Source organism: Rana temporaria, chromosome 2 (assembly GCF_905171775.1).
Source record: "Rana temporaria chromosome 2, aRanTem1.1, whole genome shotgun sequence".
Lineage (NCBI taxonomy): Eukaryota > Metazoa > Chordata > Amphibia > Anura > Ranidae > Rana > Rana temporaria.
In genome coordinates this window covers 403,783,204-403,806,651 of record NC_053490.1, presented here as the reverse complement: position 1 = coordinate 403,806,651, position 23,448 = coordinate 403,783,204, and the positions used below count along the sequence as shown (strand labels likewise).

General features: G+C 39.8%; 1 protein-coding gene across 5 annotated transcripts in view; it reads left to right on the top strand.

Moving 5' to 3' along the window:
• CLCN4 (chloride voltage-gated channel 4) overlaps window positions 1-22,639 on the top strand; it is an 86,999-nt gene extending 64,360 nt beyond the window's left edge. For all 5 annotated transcript variants that reach the window (XM_040338136.1, XM_040338133.1, XM_040338135.1 and 2 more), the window contains 4 exons: window positions 1,426-1,612; window positions 7,171-7,569; window positions 17,504-17,720; window positions 21,676-22,639. In XM_040338136.1, the coding sequence (XP_040194070.1) occupies window positions 1,426-1,612; window positions 7,171-7,569; window positions 17,504-17,720; window positions 21,676-21,766 (894 nt within the window). In that variant the 3' untranslated portion in view covers window positions 21,767-22,639. The remainder of the gene's footprint in view (window positions 1-1,425; window positions 1,613-7,170; window positions 7,570-17,503; window positions 17,721-21,675) is intronic.
• The last annotated feature ends 809 nt before the right edge of the window (window positions 22,640-23,448 follow it).

Below are 23,448 nucleotides of genomic sequence, written 5' to 3'. Positions count from 1 at the left end.
TTGTCACAACATGACAAGAAATAAGGGAATAGTTGTCACTTTACTAGGAACACAGAGACAATGATATTAAACTGACTGAGGTTCTAACCATTCCCCTATTACTGATAACATGTTTTGCTTCCTTCAGTGTCCCTACTGTGAAATATTATACTTGAGGTCACAGACTAAAATAAAAACATGACAGTTCTTCAAACCTTTCCACACTCAAATCATTTATAAAAAAAAATGCAGGAGTTGGGCTTTAATCCCAGAAAGTGACAGTGCCAACTGGAAGACATGGCATAAAAAGAAGTTTAGGCACAAAGGCACACCACTATTGTAGTCAGCTATGTACCCAGCTGTAAATAATGAGCTTCATACCAAATTCCTCCTTCTTCCTTGCCTCAGCGCTGTACTACTACAGTGTTCCCAATGATTTACTATCCATTACTTATACAGCTATATTTAAAGCCTGCCCACAGTCCGTTTACACTATGCTAACAACAATATTCTCCAGGCCCATTTGTGAAGGTTGTAAGGGTTGATGTATGAAAAAGGGCGCACTGGACTAGTGCAAATTTTTTATTAGGAGTCAATAAAATAAATAGATACTACTCACAAACATAGGTAGTATAAATGCCCATCAGGCCAGTTAATGTGGTAACACTTTCCTAGACCCTCCGATATCTCGAGCATAGGGGGGACCTCACCAAGGTCCCTGCTTGCTGACGCGTTTCAAAGGTATGTCCTTCTTTATCAGACTCATTGGCCACCGGAGAAGAATAAAAGGTCCCCTTCTCCATATTGCTGTACTCCATAACCTGGCTAGTCTCCTCCTAAAAACATAACTCATGTTGTGAACACATATAAAATCTCATAGATTTTGGCTATTAGTATTTAAAACTTGCAGTTCTGTCTTGCATAGGGATGGGGTAGCTTATTTTTAAACTTGTCAAAACTGAATTTGATGTAAATGAACTTGTAATTGTGATATTTATCAGCGCTTAGGCATCTTTCACATGGGGTGGATTCGTTGGACAGACTATGCTAGCTCAGCAGGTGATCGTCCTGTTGATCCCCGCTGAGCAGGCGGATGACAGGTCTGTCTCCGCTCAATGCGCAGAAACGGACCTGTCAGAGCCCCCCTGTTCTCTATGGGGAGATCAGATGTAAACTGACAGCTTGTCTGTTTTTATCCGATCCCGTCCAATCCACTGGACGGATGGCGAATGTATCGCCATCCATCTGTTTTGAGCGGATCTTGTCGGATTGGATGGCAGGCGGGTGATATCCGCCTGCCCATAGAAGTCATGGGTGACCCGCTCGAATCCGCCTAAAAAACGGACAGGCCTTAAATTGTTTTAAGAACTACTGAAAAATTGTATTACACAGTACATTTTTATTTTATCTTCTTGCACCATTAGCTGTGGATTTCATATTTTATAGATTCCGTCTGGCTTGTTCATTCCAAGCATAGCAGTTGGAGCCATAGCCGGCCGTATAGTTGGAGTTGGGGTGGAGCAACTGGCTTATCACCATCATGATTGGATCATCTTTAGGAATTGGTGCAGACCAGGAGCAGACTGTGTTACTCCAGGGCTATATGCCATGGTGGGAGCCGCAGCTTGTCTAGGTGCAGTATTATAGGTTATTACTTGTGTACCAATTGTCTTATTACAATTAGTGTTCCAATATTATTTTTTTCAAATCCTAGGAAATATCAAACCTTAGTTAATTTCATGCTGTAAAATGATTAATTTCAAAAATATTTATGGTGAATGCTAAATGTCCTAATAAATAAAATGTAAACTTTCAGTAATTTTAGGCTAATAGAGGCTATTGTTTGCTATTACAACAGTATAAGGACGAAACCTAAAAATGAATGTTTGCTTTACCCAAGCAGAGCAAAGCAAAAGGTTCACTAAGCTGCTGTCCTCTCCAAATACATCTGAATGAAGTTGCAGGAGAGTAAAAAAACAAGTATGTGCAGCTGGGCAGGAAGGCAGTTAAGTGAACCAATTTCTGTGACCCATATGAGCAAAGTGCAGTACTCATATGAGGCATATTTATAAAGCCGTGAATGTGACATTCGCCAAACAATCATTGCAGGTAAATCAATCACTGTATTCAATACACCTGCAGTGAATGTTTGGTGAATGTCACATTCACTGCTTTATAAATATATTCCATAGCACTACTTTTAGTGCAAAGTGCAGTATCCATTGCAACTATTCAGAATGGATTTCGTACACTCCTGACTTCAGTTAGGGAATCTCTGATTGATTGCAATGGGTTAGTGCACTTGCAGACTATCGCTGTTCTAAACCCTGCTGCACTTCTATAAAACTCTCAACTACTTCCATAGCACTGGAGGATTAACATATCCAATGTAGCACTGGAGGATTAACATATTCAACGTAGCACTGGAGGATCAACATATCCAACGTAGCACTGGAGGATTAACATATTCAACGTAGCACTGGAGGATTAACATATCCAAAATAGCACTGGTGGATTAAATGACCAATCACCAATGCCAAACAAATATCCCATGTGCAACTTTTAACAGTATTAGGTATTTTCAGCACTAAGGCTAACATTTCTGACTTGCTTCTTCTTATTGCCTCACTTTCTTTGACCTCTAAGTCAGTGATCTGGAGCAACATTAAAAGTACTAAATCTGGATGACCAGTAAGATATCCAGGCACTGACAACATCAGAAGGAGAGGTGGACAAGTGAAGATGTGTTTCTCCCACTACAGGTTTTCTTTATATTTGGAGATTTAAAGTATATCTAAAGCCAATATTGTTTTTCCATTCTGGATAGAATAGAGAATGTTAAACCACTGTCTGTTTTTTGTGTGTCCCATTCAAGAGATTTCGCTTCTTTGTATATCCTGTAGATATCACAGGAAGTGAGAAAATCTCTCCCAAGCACTACCGACTGGTGTTAAAATTGTTTGGGGGGTGCAAACAAACCCCTTCAGGTCCCCACTAACATACATACAGAGATATAGAGATATATATTCTAAGATCACACAGACAATACAATCCATAGCTGCTACCTCCATATTACTGTGCCCAGCACTTTCCCCTGGCAGTATCGCCCCCACGGGACAAGAAGCCGCAAACCGGAAGTGACAAGATGACGAATACTGATTCACTAAAATCAAAAGTGGGTGGGAGTCAAGCCAATTAGAGCCTCAGCCTGAAATCACGGGCTCACATCACATTTATAGACCTAATAGACACCCATTAGTCTGGGCCCCGCAAAGTGCACACACATTATATGATACATGTGAGCGATTTATTTAAAAAAGAATGCTAATATGACTGATCAGCTTTCAACATGTTAAAGTTGCTTTCTTATTTGGCAAACTAACCTTGGGAACTTTGGGGGGCTGCACCTCTGCGCCCTTTATGAACCGGCTACCACTCCCAAGTAAGGTAAATTGTCTCTTAGACGGTTGTCTTGGGAACAGTATACCGGTAGTTATGTTACGAAGGCAGCTCAATTTTCAGTTTTCCCTCACTTTCAGACTCAGTAACAATGGTCACGTGGGAAAAAAAGAGAGAGTAAATCTTCCTAACAGGAGTTCTAATTCCTCACTACTCAAAACTAAAGAAAAAAAATAAAAGAAAAAAAGATTTGCCTTCAATTATACCTAAAGCAAAGAAATGGCCAATACAAGCATAACAGAACATTGCAGGAAATAACTACTATTTACAAAGCTGATTATATTTCTCATCTACTTTATAATATCACATTTGCCAGAAACCTAAAACAGAAATGATGTTTTAAGTTTATAAAAAATCTTGTTCTCGGCAATAAAATTACAGTTGTGTGGCCATCTTTACTGCCAGATTAAAAGTAATTTTATTCTGTGTTTCCAGCTGGCAGTAGAAAGATTGAACATTTTTTACATGTATCTTAAACAAAGGAGAAGTATTGCAGACAAAATTGGATTAGCACCATGTATAAAAAAATGAAAAGTCTATGAACTACCTTAAAGTTTTGTATACAATATAATGTGCAATCATTCTGAATACATTAGAATTGTGAACTTTTAATATCCTGTTTTCAAATATTATAGACCTTTGCTTACACTGGTAATTCTGGCTAGTTGTGGAAGACAGTGTCACATTTGCCATGTTCAGTGTGTGGTGTCATACTGAAAACTTTATCATATACACCTTAAGAGTTTAACTCAATACTGCTGTCATTCTGGGGCCTCCAGGTTTTATTGGACCACAGATAGTCAGCATATATGCTGGCACTCTTGGATCCTTTGTTTAGACCACAAGGTGACCAAGCAGGTATCATCCATTCTTAATGGCCAGTAAGTAGGAATGATTGACATTTATAGTCTTCATTCCCCTGAAACATCATAAAATGTTTTTGTTTTGCAAAATTGGGTAATTTTGCAAAATTGGGTAAATTGGGTAATCACAATTAAATCAGAAGTAAACGTATCTACCCTTTCTCCATCACCAATGCTGAAATTTTTGTCTGGTCCTTTTGCGGGTGCAGAATTTTCGAGCCATCTTATTTGACTGAGCCAAAATGACGTAATTCCTGCACATACAGTACACACAGGAGTTCTGCCATCTCAGCACTGAGCTATGCTGAAAATGTACACTGAGTTGCACGTGCACAGTAAGCACAAATAACAATCACATAAACCGTACACACACATATTTGTGTGAACTGTGAATTGAAATGATCATATACACAGTAAAAAACTAGTAGAATCAATAAACGTGAACAGGTGTTCAAACTGATAAAAACAGCGCTAATATGTGGATAATCATCCAAATAAATAAATAAATAAATAAATAAAGTGGTGAAAACCTGAAAGATACTGATGGTGTGAAGGGTGATCTATAGCTGGTATAAGTGCACCTGGCACCAGATATTGCACCAATATTGTGGATGGGTCCCAATCAATCAATGGGATGTGTGCTTACCACAAAAAAGCAAACCTTCAGATCAAACTGGTACTGTAAGGGTTAACACTCGAGCAGGGTCATATGTGGAGACAAAAAAACAGCATAATCATGGTATAATATCGTCTACACAACAGCCCATTTGCCAGGTTAAAATGACAAGTCCCCAGTGTGTGCCCGTACAGTGACTGTGAATGATAAAAGCCAATACAAACGAGTTCACCGCTTCTCACTGGCGTCCTCCCGTCCACAGGGGCCGCGCTGGTGCTGCGGATGCGATGGTAAGCTGTGTCCTGGATACGATTGGATGGCCGTGGAACGCACGTAGACTTCCTGTGTAGCCACGCCCTGACGCGTTTCGTCACTTCCGACTTCAACTGAGGGCGCCCTCAGTTGAAGTCGGAAGTGACGAAACGCGTCAGGGCGTGGCTACACAGCGCTACACAGGAAGTCTACGTGCGTTCCACTGCGTTCCACGGCCATCCAATCGTATCCAGGACACAGCTTACCATCGCATCCGCAGCACCAGCGCGGCCCCTGTGGACGGGAGGACGCCAGTGAGAAGCGGTGAACTCGTTTGTATTGGCTTTTATCATTCACAGTCACTGTACGGGCACACACTGGGGACTTGTCATTTTAACCTGGCAAATGGGCTGTTGTGTAGACGATATTATACCATGATTATGCTGTTTTTTTGTCTCCACATATGACCCTGCTCGAGTGTTAACCCTTACAGTACCAGTTTGATCTGAAGGTTTGCTTTTTTGTGGTAAGCACACATCCCATTGATTGATTGGGACCCATCCACAATATTGGTGCAATATCTGGTGCCAGGTGCACTTATACCAGCTATAGATCACCCTTCACACCATCAGTATCTTTCAGGTTTTCACCACTTTATTTATTTATTTATTTATTTGGATGATTATCCACATATTAGCGCTGTTTTTATCAGTTTGAACACCTGTTCACGTTTATTGATTCTACTAGTTTTATACTTGGAAAAGGTTTTTACCTTTTTAAAAAATAGCTGCTCACATAGTTTGTCATCTGTCATCACTGGCATAATTTTTTCACAGCATACTTTGCTTTTACTATCCACATCTGTTTATCTCCACCTCTAACACACTCGGGTTGAGTTACCTAGTCCTTTGGCGCCGGAAGTGCAACTTTAGGCCGTTTTCGTTTGCACCCTTTTATATATATACACAGTAAACACTAAAATTATCAAAAACCACAAAAAATAAAATAAAACAAAAATACAAAGAGCACTGAATGAATAAACTAAACTACCTAAAAAAAGCACATCCTTCAAATAAAGGAAAAGGAGTATTTCTTCAGTCATATTTCGCTTAAAGTGTCACTTTAGTTTAAAAATAACAAACGTATCATTCTTACTTGCTCTGTGCAGAGGTTTTGCACAGAGCAGCCCAGATCCTCCACTTCACTGGCCCCTCGCTGGTGCTCCTGGCTCCTCCCTCCTCCCCATAGCAAGCAGCTTTCTATGGGGGGCACCTGAGTTGAGCAGCTGCTCTGTGTGTGCACTCAGAAACCCCACCCCCTCTCTCCCCACATTGGTTCATTGACCTTGATTGTCAGCAGTGGGAGCAAATGGCGCCTGATGCTGTGTCCCTCCCTGGACAGTCGAGGCTCTCGTGCAACATCGCTGGATTGAGATGGAGCTCAGGTAAGTATTATTGAATCTGAGGGGGGCTGTTGCACATTGAGGATGGGTTCACACCATTGTGAATTTGATGAGGGTTTCCCGCATCCAATTCATAATATCAGGAGATTTTGACTGGTTCTCTATGGAGCTGGTTCACATATCTCCGCTGCGGCTGCGAATTTGCACATTAGCCCTGTGCGTCTTCTGGCAAAAATTGGACCTGAAACGATGAACCAGGATGCACTGGACCCCTGGTGTGAACCCAGCCTGAAGGTTTTTTTTATTTTAATGCATAGAATGCATTAAGATGAAAAACCTTCTGCCTTTAGAACCACTTTAAGCAATGAGAAAATGTAAAAGTTTTATTTCTGAGAAATTTAAGAAGTTGCTTAATTAAATTTGCTCACTCCTATCATTTAGCATTTAAATCTGTCAGAACTTTTTTTAGTCTCTAGGGTTAACATGTATTTTGTTTAATGGTAACGTTCACAAAAGATAAAAATTATTTTGTTTTAAGCACAATATTGAATATTATACAGTAGGCCTCAAATGAAAATGTTATCTTGTTTCGTTAATAGGTGGTGTCACCAGGATGACAGTTTCCTTGGTTGTCATCATGTTTGAGTTGACGGGTGGTCTGGAGTACATTGTACCACTAATGGCAGCTGCCGTCACCAGTAAATGGGTAGCAGATGCATTTGGAAAAGAAGGAATTTACGAAGCACACATCCATTTGAATGGATACCCATTTCTTGATGTAAAGGATGAGTTCACCCACAGGACACTGGCCACGGACGTCATGCGGCCTCGTCGTGGTGAGACACCACTCTCTGTTCTTACCCAGGACAATATGACAGTAGAAGATGTGGAGACTCTAATCAAGGACACCGATTATAATGGTTTCCCTGTTGTGGTATCCAGAGACTCCGAACGTCTTATTGGTTTTGCTCAAAGAAGAGAACTTATAATTGCAATAAGTAAGTTTCTGGTTTTGACATGAGGTTTTCACTGATTTGTTTACGTCTAACATTAGTTTTCTGTCATCATTTACAATTTAAGCACAGGTTGTTGAAGTAAACAAAAAGTTTTTTTTAGGATTTCAATAGATTTACAGTAAAATCATCTTTGCAAATATTCCTTAAATTATACTATAAATCGGAGCCTCAATTCGTATGGTGAAATCAAGACAAATGTTCCAAACATAGCATGTATCTTTTCATTTCGCAGCTGGAAGTTATAGATATAAGATCTCCCAAATATTAAAGTTTACTCTACATCTGAAACACATCGAGATCTTGAACAGTATATTAAACTTAAGTTTAGTTCCTAGGCACATAATCTTATGTTAGATACATTTTGTTTTTTGCTGAATACAATTCTGGATATTCATTATTATATGTTTATACAGTATGGCGTGTGTAAATCACAGGGATCTTAGTTTAATAAGAAGCACCCATACAATGCACACAAATTTGTATATAAACTAAAAAGGGGGTGTTTGGGACTTTAAATGAGACATTTGGGTCACATGTCTCCATCCCTAAATCTGTGAAAAGAAAGGTTTTTTTGGGACTTTAAATGAGGTGAGTACACATGGCTAGAAGATCAGTTGATATAAAAAACATGTTTTTGTATAAAAATGTTGAACTAGTCACATATAAAAATAGTACATGTCACAGATGGGCAAAATGTAGCTTAAACCGATCTAAGCAATTGATTGAGTATTTAATCAGAGAGTTTAGTGACTTAAATCACTGATTAGTTAGAAAAGGAAAATGGGCAACTTTGGACTTCAGCACTGGACATTCTACTACTAAGATAAATAAAATTGGTTATATACTAAGATAGTGATGTAGCAGTCCAGCAACGTACAAGCTTGTGGTTTTTGTTCTACCACTAATGCCGCGTACAGACGAGCATACATGTACGATGAAACCGGTCCGCCGGACCGTTTTCACCGTACATGTATGCCCGGGGATTTCTGTATGGTGGCTGTACTCACCATCATACAGAAATCCGCGCATAAACAATACGCGGGGCGTGTCCGCGCCGTCACCGCGATGATGACGCGGCGACGTGGGCGGCCCTGCCAGTTAAATGCTTCCACGCATGCGTCGAAGTCATTCGACGCATGCGAGGGATGCCGGGCGCTCGGACATGTACGGTAGGTCTGTACAGACGACCGAACATGTCCAAGGGGACAGGATTCCAGCGGGCTGTTTTAAAACAAGTCCGGAAATATTTGTCCGCTGGGAAAAGGCCCGGCGGGCAAATGTTTGCTGGAATCCTGCCCGCTCGGGCCTACACACGACCGAACATGTCTGCTGAAACTGGTCCGCGGACCAGTTTCAGCAGACATGTTCGGTCGTCTGTACGGGGCTTAAGAAGTTCCTTTCTAGACTACACTTGTCAAAACAGTGCAAAGAGCCAATAAGTTCCTGTGAATAGTACATAAAGCTCAAATTCTAGTGTAGCAGCACCAATGTTACATATTGTAGGGAGTAAACCAGTTGATTGTAAAACAAAAAGAAGACATTTGGTGCGCTCCTAGTGTTAGAGGTCCTATAGCTTTGAAAAAATAAATAGAAAAAAGACTGCACTCACAAAACTATCACAAAATGATAAGCCCATCCCATAGGACACATCAGTCAGCATTGTTCAGCATTTGGGGTATACTCATTACTGCAGGGACCACAAGCCCATCTTGGTTGCCACAGAAAACTGCTTCTATGTAGTTCTCTTTCAGGAACACTTTCAGGGTCGAGATACATGCAGACCGCAAGTGCAAGTGCAAACTACAAGTGCAAAGTGCACTTGAAATTGCACTAAAAGTGCACTTGGAATTGCAGTCACTGTAGATCCGAGGGGGACTCGCAAATTAAAAAATGAATTTTAACTTGCACACAATTGGATAATAAAATCAGCAGAGTTTCCCCTCCTTCAGATCTACCCCTCAGATTTACAGCGACTGCACTTTGCACTTGTAGTTTCTACATGTGAGTGGAGCTATTGGATTTGCCTTTCGTAAATAACACCCAGTGTATTCATTGAACATCAATAGCTCCACTCATAAGGTAAAGGGGTAACTCAGTATGGAGAGACAGGTGGGGTTCTGAGTAAAGTAGTTTATTAAGTTAAATCAGTGGATCTCATGTTTATAAAAATCACACAATGTAAATGCCCTGTAATTAACAAATCCCATCCCTTAACACTTAAAGTGGAAGTAAACCCATCGATGTAACATTTTCAAAAAACAGTTACATTCCCAGCATTCCGGGAATACTAAGTGCACATTGGTTGTGCTCTCAACCAAACTTTCAAACCATCCAATGGCTGATGTCATAACTGATCACATGTGCAGCATCATGGTAGTTGAAGATTAAACAGAGGCCAAAATGGCAGCTTCCTTGACTGAAAACAATAGGGGGGTTAAAGCGGGAGTTCCGCGGGGAAACGTTTTTTTTTTAAAGACGTTTTTGTAAAGCTGATGGTACAACGAAAATTGTACTCACCAGTCTCCTAGTCGCAGCCGCTACCAGGACGATTTCCCCCAAAAGTAGATTTTATAAAAATTGATGATGGACATTGCCATCTTAACTGCTGGCACCGAGAATCCCCCCTGTATTATCTTCCGGGATGCGGTGTCTCCTGAGAATCCCAGGAGACACGCTGTGTTTGAAATCCTGCGATATCTCGCGGGTCACGTGACTAGTCACAGCAGGGAGTGTCCTTTTCAGGACACTGCCGGCCGTTGTCCTAGCAACTATGCAGTGTGACGGCGAGCCGCGCCGTCAACACTGCATAGTTGCTAGGACAACGGCCGGCAGCGTCCTGAAAAGGACACTCCCCGCTGTGACTAGCCAGACTAGTCACGTGACCCGCGGGATTTCAAACACAGCGCGTCTCCTGGGATTCTCAGGACTCACTCCCAGGAGACATAGCGCTGATCGGGGATTTTTCGAAATCACGCCCACTCCCGCGGGGAAAAGTGAGTGACAGCTCACAAAAGGCCCTCATTCCAAGGTAAGGAGGCCTATTAAAAAAAAAAAAAACAGATAGATACAGTACTATGGCTGCTGGTTTTAAACAGCAAAACTTGACAATTAGGGTGAACCACCGCTTTAACTTCCACTTTAATTCCTCCACAAAATAAATGCTGATGTTCGGGGTTTAAAGTGGTTGTAAATTTTCAGTTATTTTTTTTTTTAAATAACAAACAAATATCATACTTGCCTCCACTTTGCAGTTTGTTTTGCACAGAGTGGCCCCAATCCTCCTGTTCTGGGATGCATTAAAGTTGTAAAGGTTTGTTTTTTATTTTCTAAATAGGTTCCTTTAAGCTATTGCATTATTGGTTCACTTACCTTTTCCTTCGATTTCCCTTCTAAAAATGTTTTTTCTTTGTCTGAATTTCTCACTTCCTGTTTCTCCTCAGTAAATTTGCCACCATTATCCGAGTGGTGGTTAGTCAGCCAGAACAGCTTACTGAGGAGGAACAGGAAGTGAGAAATTCAGACAAAGAAAACAAAAGGAAAAAAAAACATTTAGAAGGGAAATCGAAGGAAAATTTTAGTGAACCAACAATGCACTAGCTTAAAGGAACCTATTTAGAAAATAAAAAATGAACCTTTACAACCCCTTTAAGGTGAAAAAAACACGAACCTTTACAACCCCTTTGATAACCCTTAAATGAGTAGGTGGTGGTAATTTGTAACTAGCTATTCTAATATGCTCCTTCTAAGTGATTTCTTGTGACTGGATAATATGTCTCTGTTGAATTGAAGACTTCCCCTCGATGATATACCATGTCTCTGCTGAATGACACAGTATGGGTGACATTGAATACCACAGTGTGCTATACTATGGTATTAATGGGTGATATAATACGCTGCTGGGTGATTTGCTGTCAGTGTCCAACTGTTAAAGTGTCAGCTCTGCTTCCATTTCATGTAGAACTGCACTTTCACTAAAAATGTTACAATCATACCCTTTCATGAAGCCACTAAAAAATCTGCCAATATCATGGGTTGCTTTTCCTGCAGATATTTCTTGCCTCTGGCAATATTGCTTGTGGCCCCCTGGCTTTGAGTACATCCTGCTGTGCGCTAAAACGTCTCCCATATCCAAACAGCATTCTGCAATGGTGCTCAGGTTCAGTTTTTAAACAGCAAAGATAGATAAAAACATAGATGCTGCAAACGGGATTCCTGATCCTTAGTTAACCCATTAAACAAATAAAATTATAGGTGGAAATGGACAAATAAAAATGTATTATGTTTAGTGAAAATGAAACTTTACCTAATGGTTACTGCTACAAATATTTTATCAGCTGCTCTTTATACTTGTCCTTTTTTATGATTACCTTGATTTATTGCTTAAGTTTAGACATGTATTGAGGTGTTTCACATCTTCCCAATTAGGATTGATTTCAGCAAAACAATTTGCCAGCCTAAATACCAGTATAAGCAGAACTATTCCCATAAAATAGGCTTGTACTGCCCTAGACTCTCCTGGTCCCTTAGGTTACATCAGAAATCCTGTTTCATTGAACAATAGCATACCACAGGATGGATTACTCTAAAAGCCAGACAAAACTTAGCCCAAACTTCTTTAGATGGGAGAATTTTTTAAACAATCATAAAACCCACTTACTTACCAAACAGGCTAAAACATGCTGCCAGTCCCCTTTTAAGAGCTCTTTTAATCAAACCATTTTGCTTTAAAATGTAATTACATTTTTGTAAAATAATATACAACATGTGTGATAATAGGAATGCTGGTAAGCAAAAAATACTGTCATTACATTTATTGCTTAAAAATACAGCTAAGTTGCTCTCTGTTCTGTATATTAGACATCTGTACAACTTCAGTAATTATGAGACAATTAGTCATACATTTAATACAGTGTTTTTAATCTCTCTCGTATCTCCTATACATTTCTATTATCTCAGCATATGAGACTCAATTATTTGGACTGAAGGAATCTGTAATATTCGTTTTTCTTCCCTCTGTTTTACTTTTAAAAATGTTCTTATCCTTTAAGACCTTATTAACTGTTGGCACTATATAATTCCTGTATAATAATAACAGTAGTTATTTATAACCAGCTTTAATTTCCACTTCCACGTCCACTTTTTTTCCACCAAGTAACTAAAAAGACAATCATAAGCCAAGTTTTGAATTTTCCGGTAATCGAGGAATTTTTCTGGCCCTTGCGGAAGACAACAATGAGACAACCAAACTGATGGTGGTTTCAAGTCCAACTACATTTGAGTATTGACCAATGCAATGCATGTTGATATTCCATTTTTGTTGCAGTCAGACAGTAGAGGGTGTCTGATGAGATCTGTACATGCTCATACATAGCATGGTCCTCCAGGAATTGATAGGATTTGTACATCATTTTGGAAGGAGCAGCTTTGCTCAGAGGGTTATATGGACAGGCACTCATATTCCCCATACATGCTTTGCTTGGTACCTGGCAAGGGTAGCAAAAACCAGGCGCAAGGTTATTTTGTGGGTAAAAACGGTGGCTATTGGTTGAAAATATTAAATATGTCTAATTGCTACTTCCTGCAAGGTAAATAGGCTGGGGAAGACCTAGTATTGTCTCCTGGTGCCACAATCCGCAATCAGAATGGGTGACAATCATCTATTGTCTATTTGCACATGTAAACTAGATTATGGTGGCTCATGGTGGGCTTTGGCTCTCCCTGTGCAGAAGATGAGATTTTTAAAGAAAAATAATATTTACATACTCTATATAGGCATACATATGCAAAGGATCAACAGCACATTGTAGAATACCAGGACCCCCTAACATCTGGGATGTGAAGCCAGCCATGTGACACCGCTTCTTCCAATCGGAAGTCTAAATCTTATTGGAAGAAGCGGTGTCACATGACTGGTAGTATCAAATCCAGGTTGCCAGTGCTGTGTAGTAGGAGACATGTCTGTAGAAAAGGATTGGACAGTGTGATGTGAAGGGACTATGCTGGGCTCTACACTGCAAGGCAGTAGAAATGGATTCCAGAGATAGAACTACAGAATGGCTGAATGACATGGTGATTTGTCCTGGATTGGCATCTGACATAATTGCCACACTTAAATGAAATCACCTGAAAACAGTATCTGATTTGGTGGCTTCAGATTTAGAGGAACTTGCTCAGAAATGCTCCTTATTGTACAAGGCACTTTGGGCAGTTAGACAGGTGCTGTTTGCTCAGTACTCTGCATTCCCTTCAAATGGTGCAGACATGTGTGAAGAGCTGAAGATTTCTACAGCAATCCTTCCCACAGGAAACAGCAAGGTCTGTCTGTGATACTTTTATGTGGATGGGAACTTCACATGCCTTAAGAGACTCCTGGGACGTTTAAAAGGTCCTTGCTGGGTTCAGAGTCACAAGATTCACTGTCCGTGACAGAAGGTCTGTGCAATTTGGTAAGCAACCACTTTGCCTATGGTGGAGGGGACTATCACAGGATCTCACAGATCCAGGTTGCGGATGGTGTGGATGGTGCGGATGCTATTATAGAACCTTCTTTTCACGTTTGGAACTGTTTTTCCTCTAAATGTATGCCACCACTTCTATCCTGAACCAGCTAGTTCAGGGATCTCTCCCGGTATAGGCTGGGGATAGATGTACTGACAGCAACCTTTAAGCCATTGCACTCACTCCTCATGCAGCTACTTGCATTCAGCATAACACAGAGGCGAGATTTATTTTCATCTATGCATTTACGAAACAGTATATACAATATACTACTACATATATATATATATATATATATATATATATATATATATATATATATATATATATATATATATATATATATATATATATGTTTATTTCTATATATATATATATATAGACGGGAGAAGTTAGATTGGCCCAGTCCATTGTGCATACACAGCAAAGACAGCTTGACTATATTTTCAATTTCTTACTTTTGTAAAATTCATGTACATTACTGGGTTATATTAATGTTGATTTTAAACAGTAGTTTAAAAAATGGGACATTTTAACATTTATTATTATTTTTTGAAACAGTAATAAACATAACTGCTACATTTTAACATATTTAATTAAAGTTATTAAAGCTCTTTTATAAAATCTATAATGTTTCTCTCAACCCCAGCTATGTGCAATTAGAGTGTCCAATTCCTCTATGTATTGGCCCTTCATGGGTTCCAATATTGGGCTCACTTAGGACATAAATATTGCATTAAAGGGTCGATAAATGATTTTTTTTTTTTTAGCTAAATAGCTTCCTTTACCTTACTGCAGTCCTGGTTTCATGTCCTCATTGTTCGTTTTTGCTCTAATCCTTCTCTGTTCTGAAGACTTCCTGGTTGTCTGTTTCCTGATGAAAAAAGTAATAAGAGCTTTCTCTCTGTGGTCACTAATCAAGGAGGTGTGATTACTGTGTGTCTAAAACCCCTCAACACCAATCAGTTTTGTTTTACAAATCATCACTTCCCTGTATTGGCTCTGTGTCTCTGTACATCACAGAGTAGGAAACAGCATGCAAAAACGAAACTGAAACTGTAGGTACATTATATGATTGATTTGTATCTATTTTCAATAATTTTTAAAAGGAATCCGTTAACTATTATGTCTCTATACCCTGTAAACAGTCATTTCAGCAAAACAATTTTTTTTCCTTTACAACTCCTTTAAACAAAAACAAAAGAAACAAATTCACCCCAAGCATCTACTTTCAGTTTTTTATCATTGGTATTTGTATTGAATTGAAAAGTAATATTCATTGATGATAATCTTCAACAAATATGTTCAATGATAACTTGGAGATAAACAAAAATGCTAGAGAGTTTAATCAATAATTATAAATAAAATAATAAAACTGTAGTATGATACACAGAATCAATTTAAGAGCCATTTCCAACATAAGAGCTTGCAGAGAGGTTGTCTCCAAACATAATTGTCAGAATAACAAAATTACTAAACTCCTCACACAGCTGGTGAGATTAAAATGTTTTTAGTTCATTGTCCTTGTCTTAATAAGCAGAAAAATATAATTACGGATGTTTAGTGTCTGATATCTGCAACTGTACCAATAAAAATGTTAAAGAAAGGCCAATTTTTCTGCATGACAAGTTTCATCTATCAAATTCTTAACTGCCTCTTTTTCATAACTTGAACTGGCTACCTGCTGTCACATTATGTTATATGTATAACTATGATAAGATACAAAATACTGGTATGTATTAAAGATATTTTTTTTTCAGTGGAAAACATATCTAACATATAACAATTCCCCAATCTAATGTCTAGATCAGTATCCTTCCTGCTAAATGTTTGTTGGGTATCCATCCATATAATACATAAAAGTCTTTGAGGCTATCATTTCATCAGAGAGGTTAGACTTTATATTCAAATGTAGTTAACTCAGAAATGTGCACTAGCAATATGTGTGACAGGGTAGTTTCTATTATCAGGGTCACATGCCTAATAAAGGGGTTCGGCATACCTCCAAAGTGAAATCTACTGCAACGATGTGATCCCTGAATAAAGCTTTGGACCACGTATATACACATCCCTTTCTACAGGAACCTGTGCGTTGGCAATAGTGCGTTGGAAGGGTAGTATCTAGACCCCTGTGCCATTCTTGAGCACCATCTATGTAGTGAAACGTAGGTTTCTCATTTTATTCACATCTCCTAATTGAACATTTTGATCAACCTCCCAGTAGCGTTAACAGTGCACATAGACGACTCAAATCCATTAGTTACGGCAATCTGTGCTCCTCGAAAAAGGATATCAGACTTAAGATGCTGTAATGTCATAATTTTCTAGCAGATAAATTTGGTATTATAGCTTCCCATTCCATGTTAATCCCAGGGGAGTGGGAAAGGAGGGGTAGAAAGAGATGGACTTTCACTCCAATCCAATGCCTAAAGGTGCTATAGAACTGCACGCCCACCCTTGAGAAGCTTTAGGCCTCGTACACACGACCGAGTTTCTCGGCAAAAACCAGCCGAGGAAACCGGTCGTGTGTACATTTTCGTCGAGGAAACTGTTGAGAAACTCGACGAGCCAAAAAGAGAGCAAGTTCTCTATTTCCTCGATGGGAATGAAGAAACTTGCCTTGTCGAGTTCCTCAACAGCCTAACAAAGAACTCGACGAGGAAAACAATGTGTTTCACCCGTCGAGTTCCTCGATCGTGTGTACGAGGCTTTAGAGAGCTTTTGAAAATTTGATTGTTGGAGATCATCTGTAAAGTGAAAGTCCACTTGTGTTAATGATCCCTAACACTGTTGTAATTATGTGATGGAGGAAGTGAGGCAATTATAGGAGCCAAGGGATGTATATTCTAAGGAATCTGCTCTACAAACTGTAGTCCGGTGCTATGGTACACAGCTGGAGAAGTTTTAATTTAATTAAATTTTTGAAAACTTTGGATGGCTGGTCAAAATGTAATTCACAGTGGAAGAAAAAATTAGGTGTAGGCAATTACATATATCAATTTTTAACAAAAACGGTTACCCTTTCCTCTTTGTATTATTGCAGTACAATAAAAATACTGTTATTGCTGGAAATGCTTTTGAAAATGCTAATTACCTTGTTCTGTCTTTAATACTAAATTGAAGACCCAGAACACGCCATCAGCAGATTCGGGAGAAAAGACAGAATTTCTTATTTATTTGCTTGTTCTTGATCAATGACTCGGGAAACATCAATATAACAGTTAGATAAATGGAATTCTCAGAAAGAGGGTAACAATGGTAGCATGCATATTTATTGCAGATTTCCTTTAAGTGCTGTAAAATGTTACAACTAAGCAGAATTAACTATATACTGTCTGACTTTAGCATTGTGACTTCTTATTGGTTGCGCTTAAGAATCACTATGATTGGCTTACTAGGTTATGTGTGTATTTTTCAGAAAATGCCAGACAAAGGCAGGATGGAGTGGTAAGCAACTCAATAATCTATTTCACAGAAGATCCACCAGAACTTCCAGCTAACAGTCCACACCCACTTAAACTTAGACGTATACTCAACCTAAGTCCCTTTACTGTCACTGACCACACACCTATGGAGACAGTGGTAGATATCTTTAGAAAACTTGGATTAAGGCAATGTCTTGTTACTCGCAGTGGGTAAGTATTTTCTTATTTGAATTGTGTTTGTTTTGCTTCAGCCAGTGCATGGTGGTCATTCTTTTCATCAACTTTAAAAATAAATTATTAGAACGTTAACAAGCTTATCCCTTTGTTGCACCAGTAGAGTATTATTGATTTGTTTTACATTTAAGTGATGTGCTTTTTACCTGTATATGTATTTAACCACTTTAATACATGGCACTTTCACCCACTTTCTGTCTAAGCCAATTTTCAGCTTTCAGTGCTGTCGCATTTTGAATGAAAATTGCGTGGTCATGCAACACTATACCAAAACAATTTTCTTATCTTTTTTTTTCCCTACAAATACAGCTTTTTTTTTTAAATCACCACTGGGTTTTTTATTTTTTGCTATACAAACCGATAAATTAAAAAAATGAATAAAAGTTTTTCTTTGTTTCTGTTTTAACATTTTGTAAATAAGTATGTTTTCTCCTTTACTGACGAGCACTGATAAGGCTACATTGATGAGCACAGATGAGGCGGCATTAACAGGCACCCCTAATGGTCACTGCTTGACATCCTTGATGGGTACTCATTGGCATCCCTGGTGGGCATGGGTTTGCATCCCTGGTGGGCTCTAATGGGCATCCTTGATGGGTCTGCACTGATAATCAATGTGCTGATTATCAGCGCAGTCCCCACCCTGTCAGGAGAGCCGCTGATTGGCTCTTCTCTACTCGTGCCTTGTTAGCGCAAATAGAGGAAAGGCCGATAAACGGCACTTTCTGGTTACGATGTGACTAGCTGTGATTGGACACAGCTGATCACATGGTAAAGAGTCTACATCATGGGCTCTTTACCAAGATCTGAGATGCGGTGTGTCAGAGCGACACACCGCACTACCAATCGCTGCGCTGTGTGCCCATGCAGCTTTTCCTGCTGGACGTCATATGATGCCCAGCCAGTATAATAGAGCCACCCTGCGGCCGTCATTCTAGATACAGCGGGCGGGAAGTGGTTAACCACTTCCAGACCTTAGGTGTTTTTCAGATTCGGTGTTTGCAAGACTAAAACATTTTTTTCTGCTAGAAAATTACTTAAAACCCCCAAACATTATATATTTTTTTTTCTAACACCCTAGAGAATAAAATAGTGGTCATTCCAATACTTTTTGTCACACCGTATTTGCGCAGCGGTCTTACAAGCGCACTTTTTTTGGAAAAAATTCACTTTTTTGAATTAAAAAATAAGACAACAATAAATTTGGCCCAATTGTTTTATATATTTTGAAAGATAATGTTACGCCGAGTAAAATGATGCCCAACATGTCACGCTTAAAAATTGCGCCCGCTCGTGGCATGGCGTCAAACTTTTACCCTTAAAAATCTTGATAGGCGACGTTTAAAAAATTCTACAGGTTGCATTTTTTGAGTTACAGAGTAGGCCTAAGGCTAAAATTATTGCTCTCGCTCTAACGATCGCGGCGATACCTCACTTGTGTGGTTTGAATACCGTTTTCATATGTCGGCGCTACTCGCGTATGCGTTCGCTTCTACGCGCGAGCTCGTCGGGACGGGGCGCTTTAAAAAAATATTTTTTTGCTTTTCGCATTTATTTTTATTTATTTTAGAATTTTTAACACTGAAAAAAAAAAAAAAAAATTATCACTTTTATTCCTATTACAAGGAATGTAAACATCCCTTGTAATAGAAAAAAGCATGACAGGTCCTCTTAAATATGAGATCTGGGGTCAAAAAGACCTCAGATCTCATATTTGGGCTTAAATGCAAAAAATAGAAAAAAAATAAAAAATGTCATTTTTTCAAATGACCAAAAAAAAAAATTTGTCTCTTTAAGAGGCTGGGCGGGACTGACGTTTTGACGTCACTTCCGCCCAGCCGAGCTATGGGGACGGGCGAAGGAGATTTTTCCTTCAGTCTCGTCCCCGCTCACCAGCCGACAGCATCCGATCGCCTCCGCCGCTACCGACGGCTCCGGTAAGTGGCGGAGGGCGCGGGAGAGCGGCGGGAGGGGGGGGGCCCTCTCCCGCCACCGATAACGGCGATCTCGCGGTGAATCCGCCGCGGACACCGCCATTATCGGATTCCAGACCGCGCACACTAAAGATGGATACCTCGGTTGTGACAGCAGCTGCTGCCGTTACCGAGATATCCGTCTTTAAAAATAGGACGTACATCGTCGTGCGCAGGTCTGGAAGTGGTTAAAGTGCACAATTAAAGTAGAACTAAAGGCAAACTTTTTTTTCATTTTGGATAGAGTAAGGGGGATTTATAGCCCCCGAAAGTTTTTTTTTTTTTGCCATCTGTTTCCCATTGGGTAGATTTCCATTCACTTCCTGTCCAATAGCCAAAACTGGAATGAAACAACAAATGATACAAACCTGACAGGTGTTCTAATCCCTCTCTACTCTAACTAAAACTAATATTTGAATATTCAAAATTTGATTTGAGTATCAGGGAGCATGTCAATTGTCAGGCCCAAGTACTGACATCCAATTGGTAAGTCTTTAACTTGTGTGAGGGCTGATCAAATTGATATGGAGCTTACAAAGGGCTTGTTCACTTTGCTCCAGTGAATGAATGGTGAGGTGGGAGAGTGAGTGGAAATTGCATGTATGCAGCAGGTGTGGGGGAAACCAAATGTTAATGAAAAGGGGATCCCTGCACTAGTTTCTACCCCCCCCCCCCCCATTCTTCTTAAAGAGGAAGTAAACCCTGATTGGTTTTACTTCCTCTTTGTTTCCCTGCAAAAGTAAAGCATAATGGGCTGTAACGCGGACCTCCGACTGTGACTGACAGGAGTCGGGTGACGGGAGACACCAGTCACGTCACGATCCCATCTAGAAATGGCACATACACAGAAGAAATCATCATGCGGGGAATTCTAAATATCTCCTAAACCATGGAGGTTTAGGAGATATTTCCAGCACCTACAGGTAATCTAATCTAGGCTTACCTGTAGGTGAAAATGGTTCCCACTTTAAGTGAATATCTTTGGTGTCAGATACAGTGAAGAGATCTAAGGGCCTGATCCACAAAAACCCGGCGTAACTTAATTTTTCCCGTTTAAGTTACACCGCCGCAAAATCTCTACCTAAGTGCCCAATCCACAAAGCACTTACCTAGAACTTAAATCCGTCCGGCGCAAGGCGCTCCTAATCTGTGTTATTTGCAGGATCAACAGGTAAAACGAAAGGAAACATTTCTTAAAGTAAACTAATGCTGCCACCATATCTAAGGAAAACACTGGTAAACTGCAATATATAACATTTTAAATATTGAATTTAGAGAACTTTATTGAGGTACTGCAGATCCAGTTATGTCAAATTTGTCTTGGGAAAACTATTACTCTATGGTAATAAAGCCCCATAGAAGAACACAGTGAGCCCCATGAAAGGTCATACAATAGGTTTGCATTTTAAAGGTTCTCTTATGCACAGGATTATCAAGAATAGGATGAAGGGGTCTGTTGGGTATGCTAAATCTTATAAAAAGTTTATTGCACTATGTTTTCATATGCAGAAATGACCTGCAAAGGTTATCATCACTGTTTCTGAATTCTTCAACACATCCGGTTTCCAAAATATTAATACCTACTTTATTATTGTGAAATACAGTATGGAACTCTGTCACTTCTCTGGGGAACTGCTTGAATCAAATAAAATATATTGTTTTGTTCAGAAACTTACAGAAAATGCCATGTATGACCTGCCATGTCAAAGTGCTGATTTTCACAATGCACGGCTTCTATTGCATTCATTCGTATGCAAACCACATCTGTTTGGCTTTCCAGAAACCAAATGGAAATTAGAAATAGCACACCATGTGTTTTTCTTCTGGTTTCTCACTGTTTTATTGAAGCACAGAGACGGATTTTGTGTGATTTACAGGGGCCACGTGCACAGTAAAGTAGAATGTAGTGAACTGTCTTCTAATGATCTTTATGGGCTTTTCCTGGTTATTTCCTACAGGAGGCTTCTGGGTATTATAACGAAAAAGGATGTTTTGAGGCACATGGCTCAAATGGCTAATCAAGACCCCGAATCGATCATGTTCAATTAGGCTATACAGCGCATCTACAGGAAACTGAGCAGAATCCCTTGACGATAATGAAAGTTGTTCTCTGTGATTTCGACAAGAGCAGGAGCTGGTACCTCACAGAGGCTTACGTTGAGGAACTGTTGATTTAACAGATCTACCTGACATCAGGTCACAGGAAGATGTAAAATGACAATGGGACTAAATACTTGAAGACAGAAATAAGGAGCAATTGTGTGGAACTGCTTTACAGTAATGTATTGTACTTCTGTCCATCAATGCACATCTCACATTTATAAAGTAGAGAATCTGACAATCGGCAAACATTTTCTGTGGGTGTATCTTCCAGGTCCATGTGCCCTAAATGATTGATTCTCCACCAGAGAATGTTTGGTGAAAGTTACATCTACTGCGTTATAACTAGACGCTCTAGTTCTCTCTAGATTCCACGTACCGTGCATGTGTGTGTGTGTGAATGTCTATTTCTCACTAAACATCAAGTATTTTCTTTTCAACAAAAACTCTGTTACAAAAAGTTATTAATATTTAAGTTACATTTGATCTGCAGAATGGATGATATATAGCAATGAGAGAATTGATATACAAATCATCTCACTGCATGAAGATTTGTCTGGTCTGCAGAACGTCAGAGCAGATATTAAAAAGAAACTGCAGTCTGCTTTCTAATGGTATATTGTAAAACAGCCAGTAAGCTTAGAAACATATTGAACAACTACTTTTTAATATTTTATTTATATCGCACTGACATATAGTATATTGCTATATGTAGAAGTACAAATGATTTATATCAGTCTCTGCCCCTCTCAGGCCTTGTACAGACAAGCAGACCGTTTTCATTGGACATGTCTGCTGGGAGGTTTTGGTCTGATGTGTGTACACACCATCAGACCAAAATCCCTGCGGACAGAGAACGCGGTGACGTAGACGACACCGACATTCTCTGACACGGAAGGTCAATGCTTCCACGCATGCGACGCATGCGCGGGATTTCGGGCCAGCGGACATGTCCGATGAGTCGTACTAACCATCGGACATGTCCGACGGACAGGCTTCCAGCGGACAAGTTTCTTAGCATGCTAAGTAACTTATGTCCGCTGGAAACCTGTCCGCTAGGCCGGAAAACTGTTCGGTAGGCCCTACACATGGTCGGACATGTCCGCGTAAACTGGTCCGACGGACCAGTTTCAGTGGACATGTTCGGTCGTGTGTACAAGGCCTCAGACTTCTGTAGTGCTCAACTGTTAAGAAGCCGCTGACTTTAACGGACCTTCCTAGCCTTTTCAGAGGTAAAATGTTCTACAGTTGCCCCACAGCACCATTGAAACTTGCATGGTGACCGAGTGATTGGCTTCCACTTTGTCAGTCTTTACTTGAAGAGGGTTTATTTGCACAAGCCCGAGGGGGAGAGTGTTAGAATGCAGGATACCACAAAATAGAACTAGTCAAAGCTTCCAGATTCTCCTTAAAGACCAAACACATAAGGGCCTTTAGGTCAGAACCATCATTCTGTGCTCTTCCAGACTGTACACCAGTGTTAGGCTGCATGCACGCTGGGCTTAAAAAAAACACCAGTTCCCTTGGCAGAAATAAACGCTCAAATAGAATGTTTTTTTTTTACACAGTTTAGGCGAGTTTAAGGGAGTTTATAATTTTTTGTTCCAGAAAGCTCCAGTCAAAAACGCTGA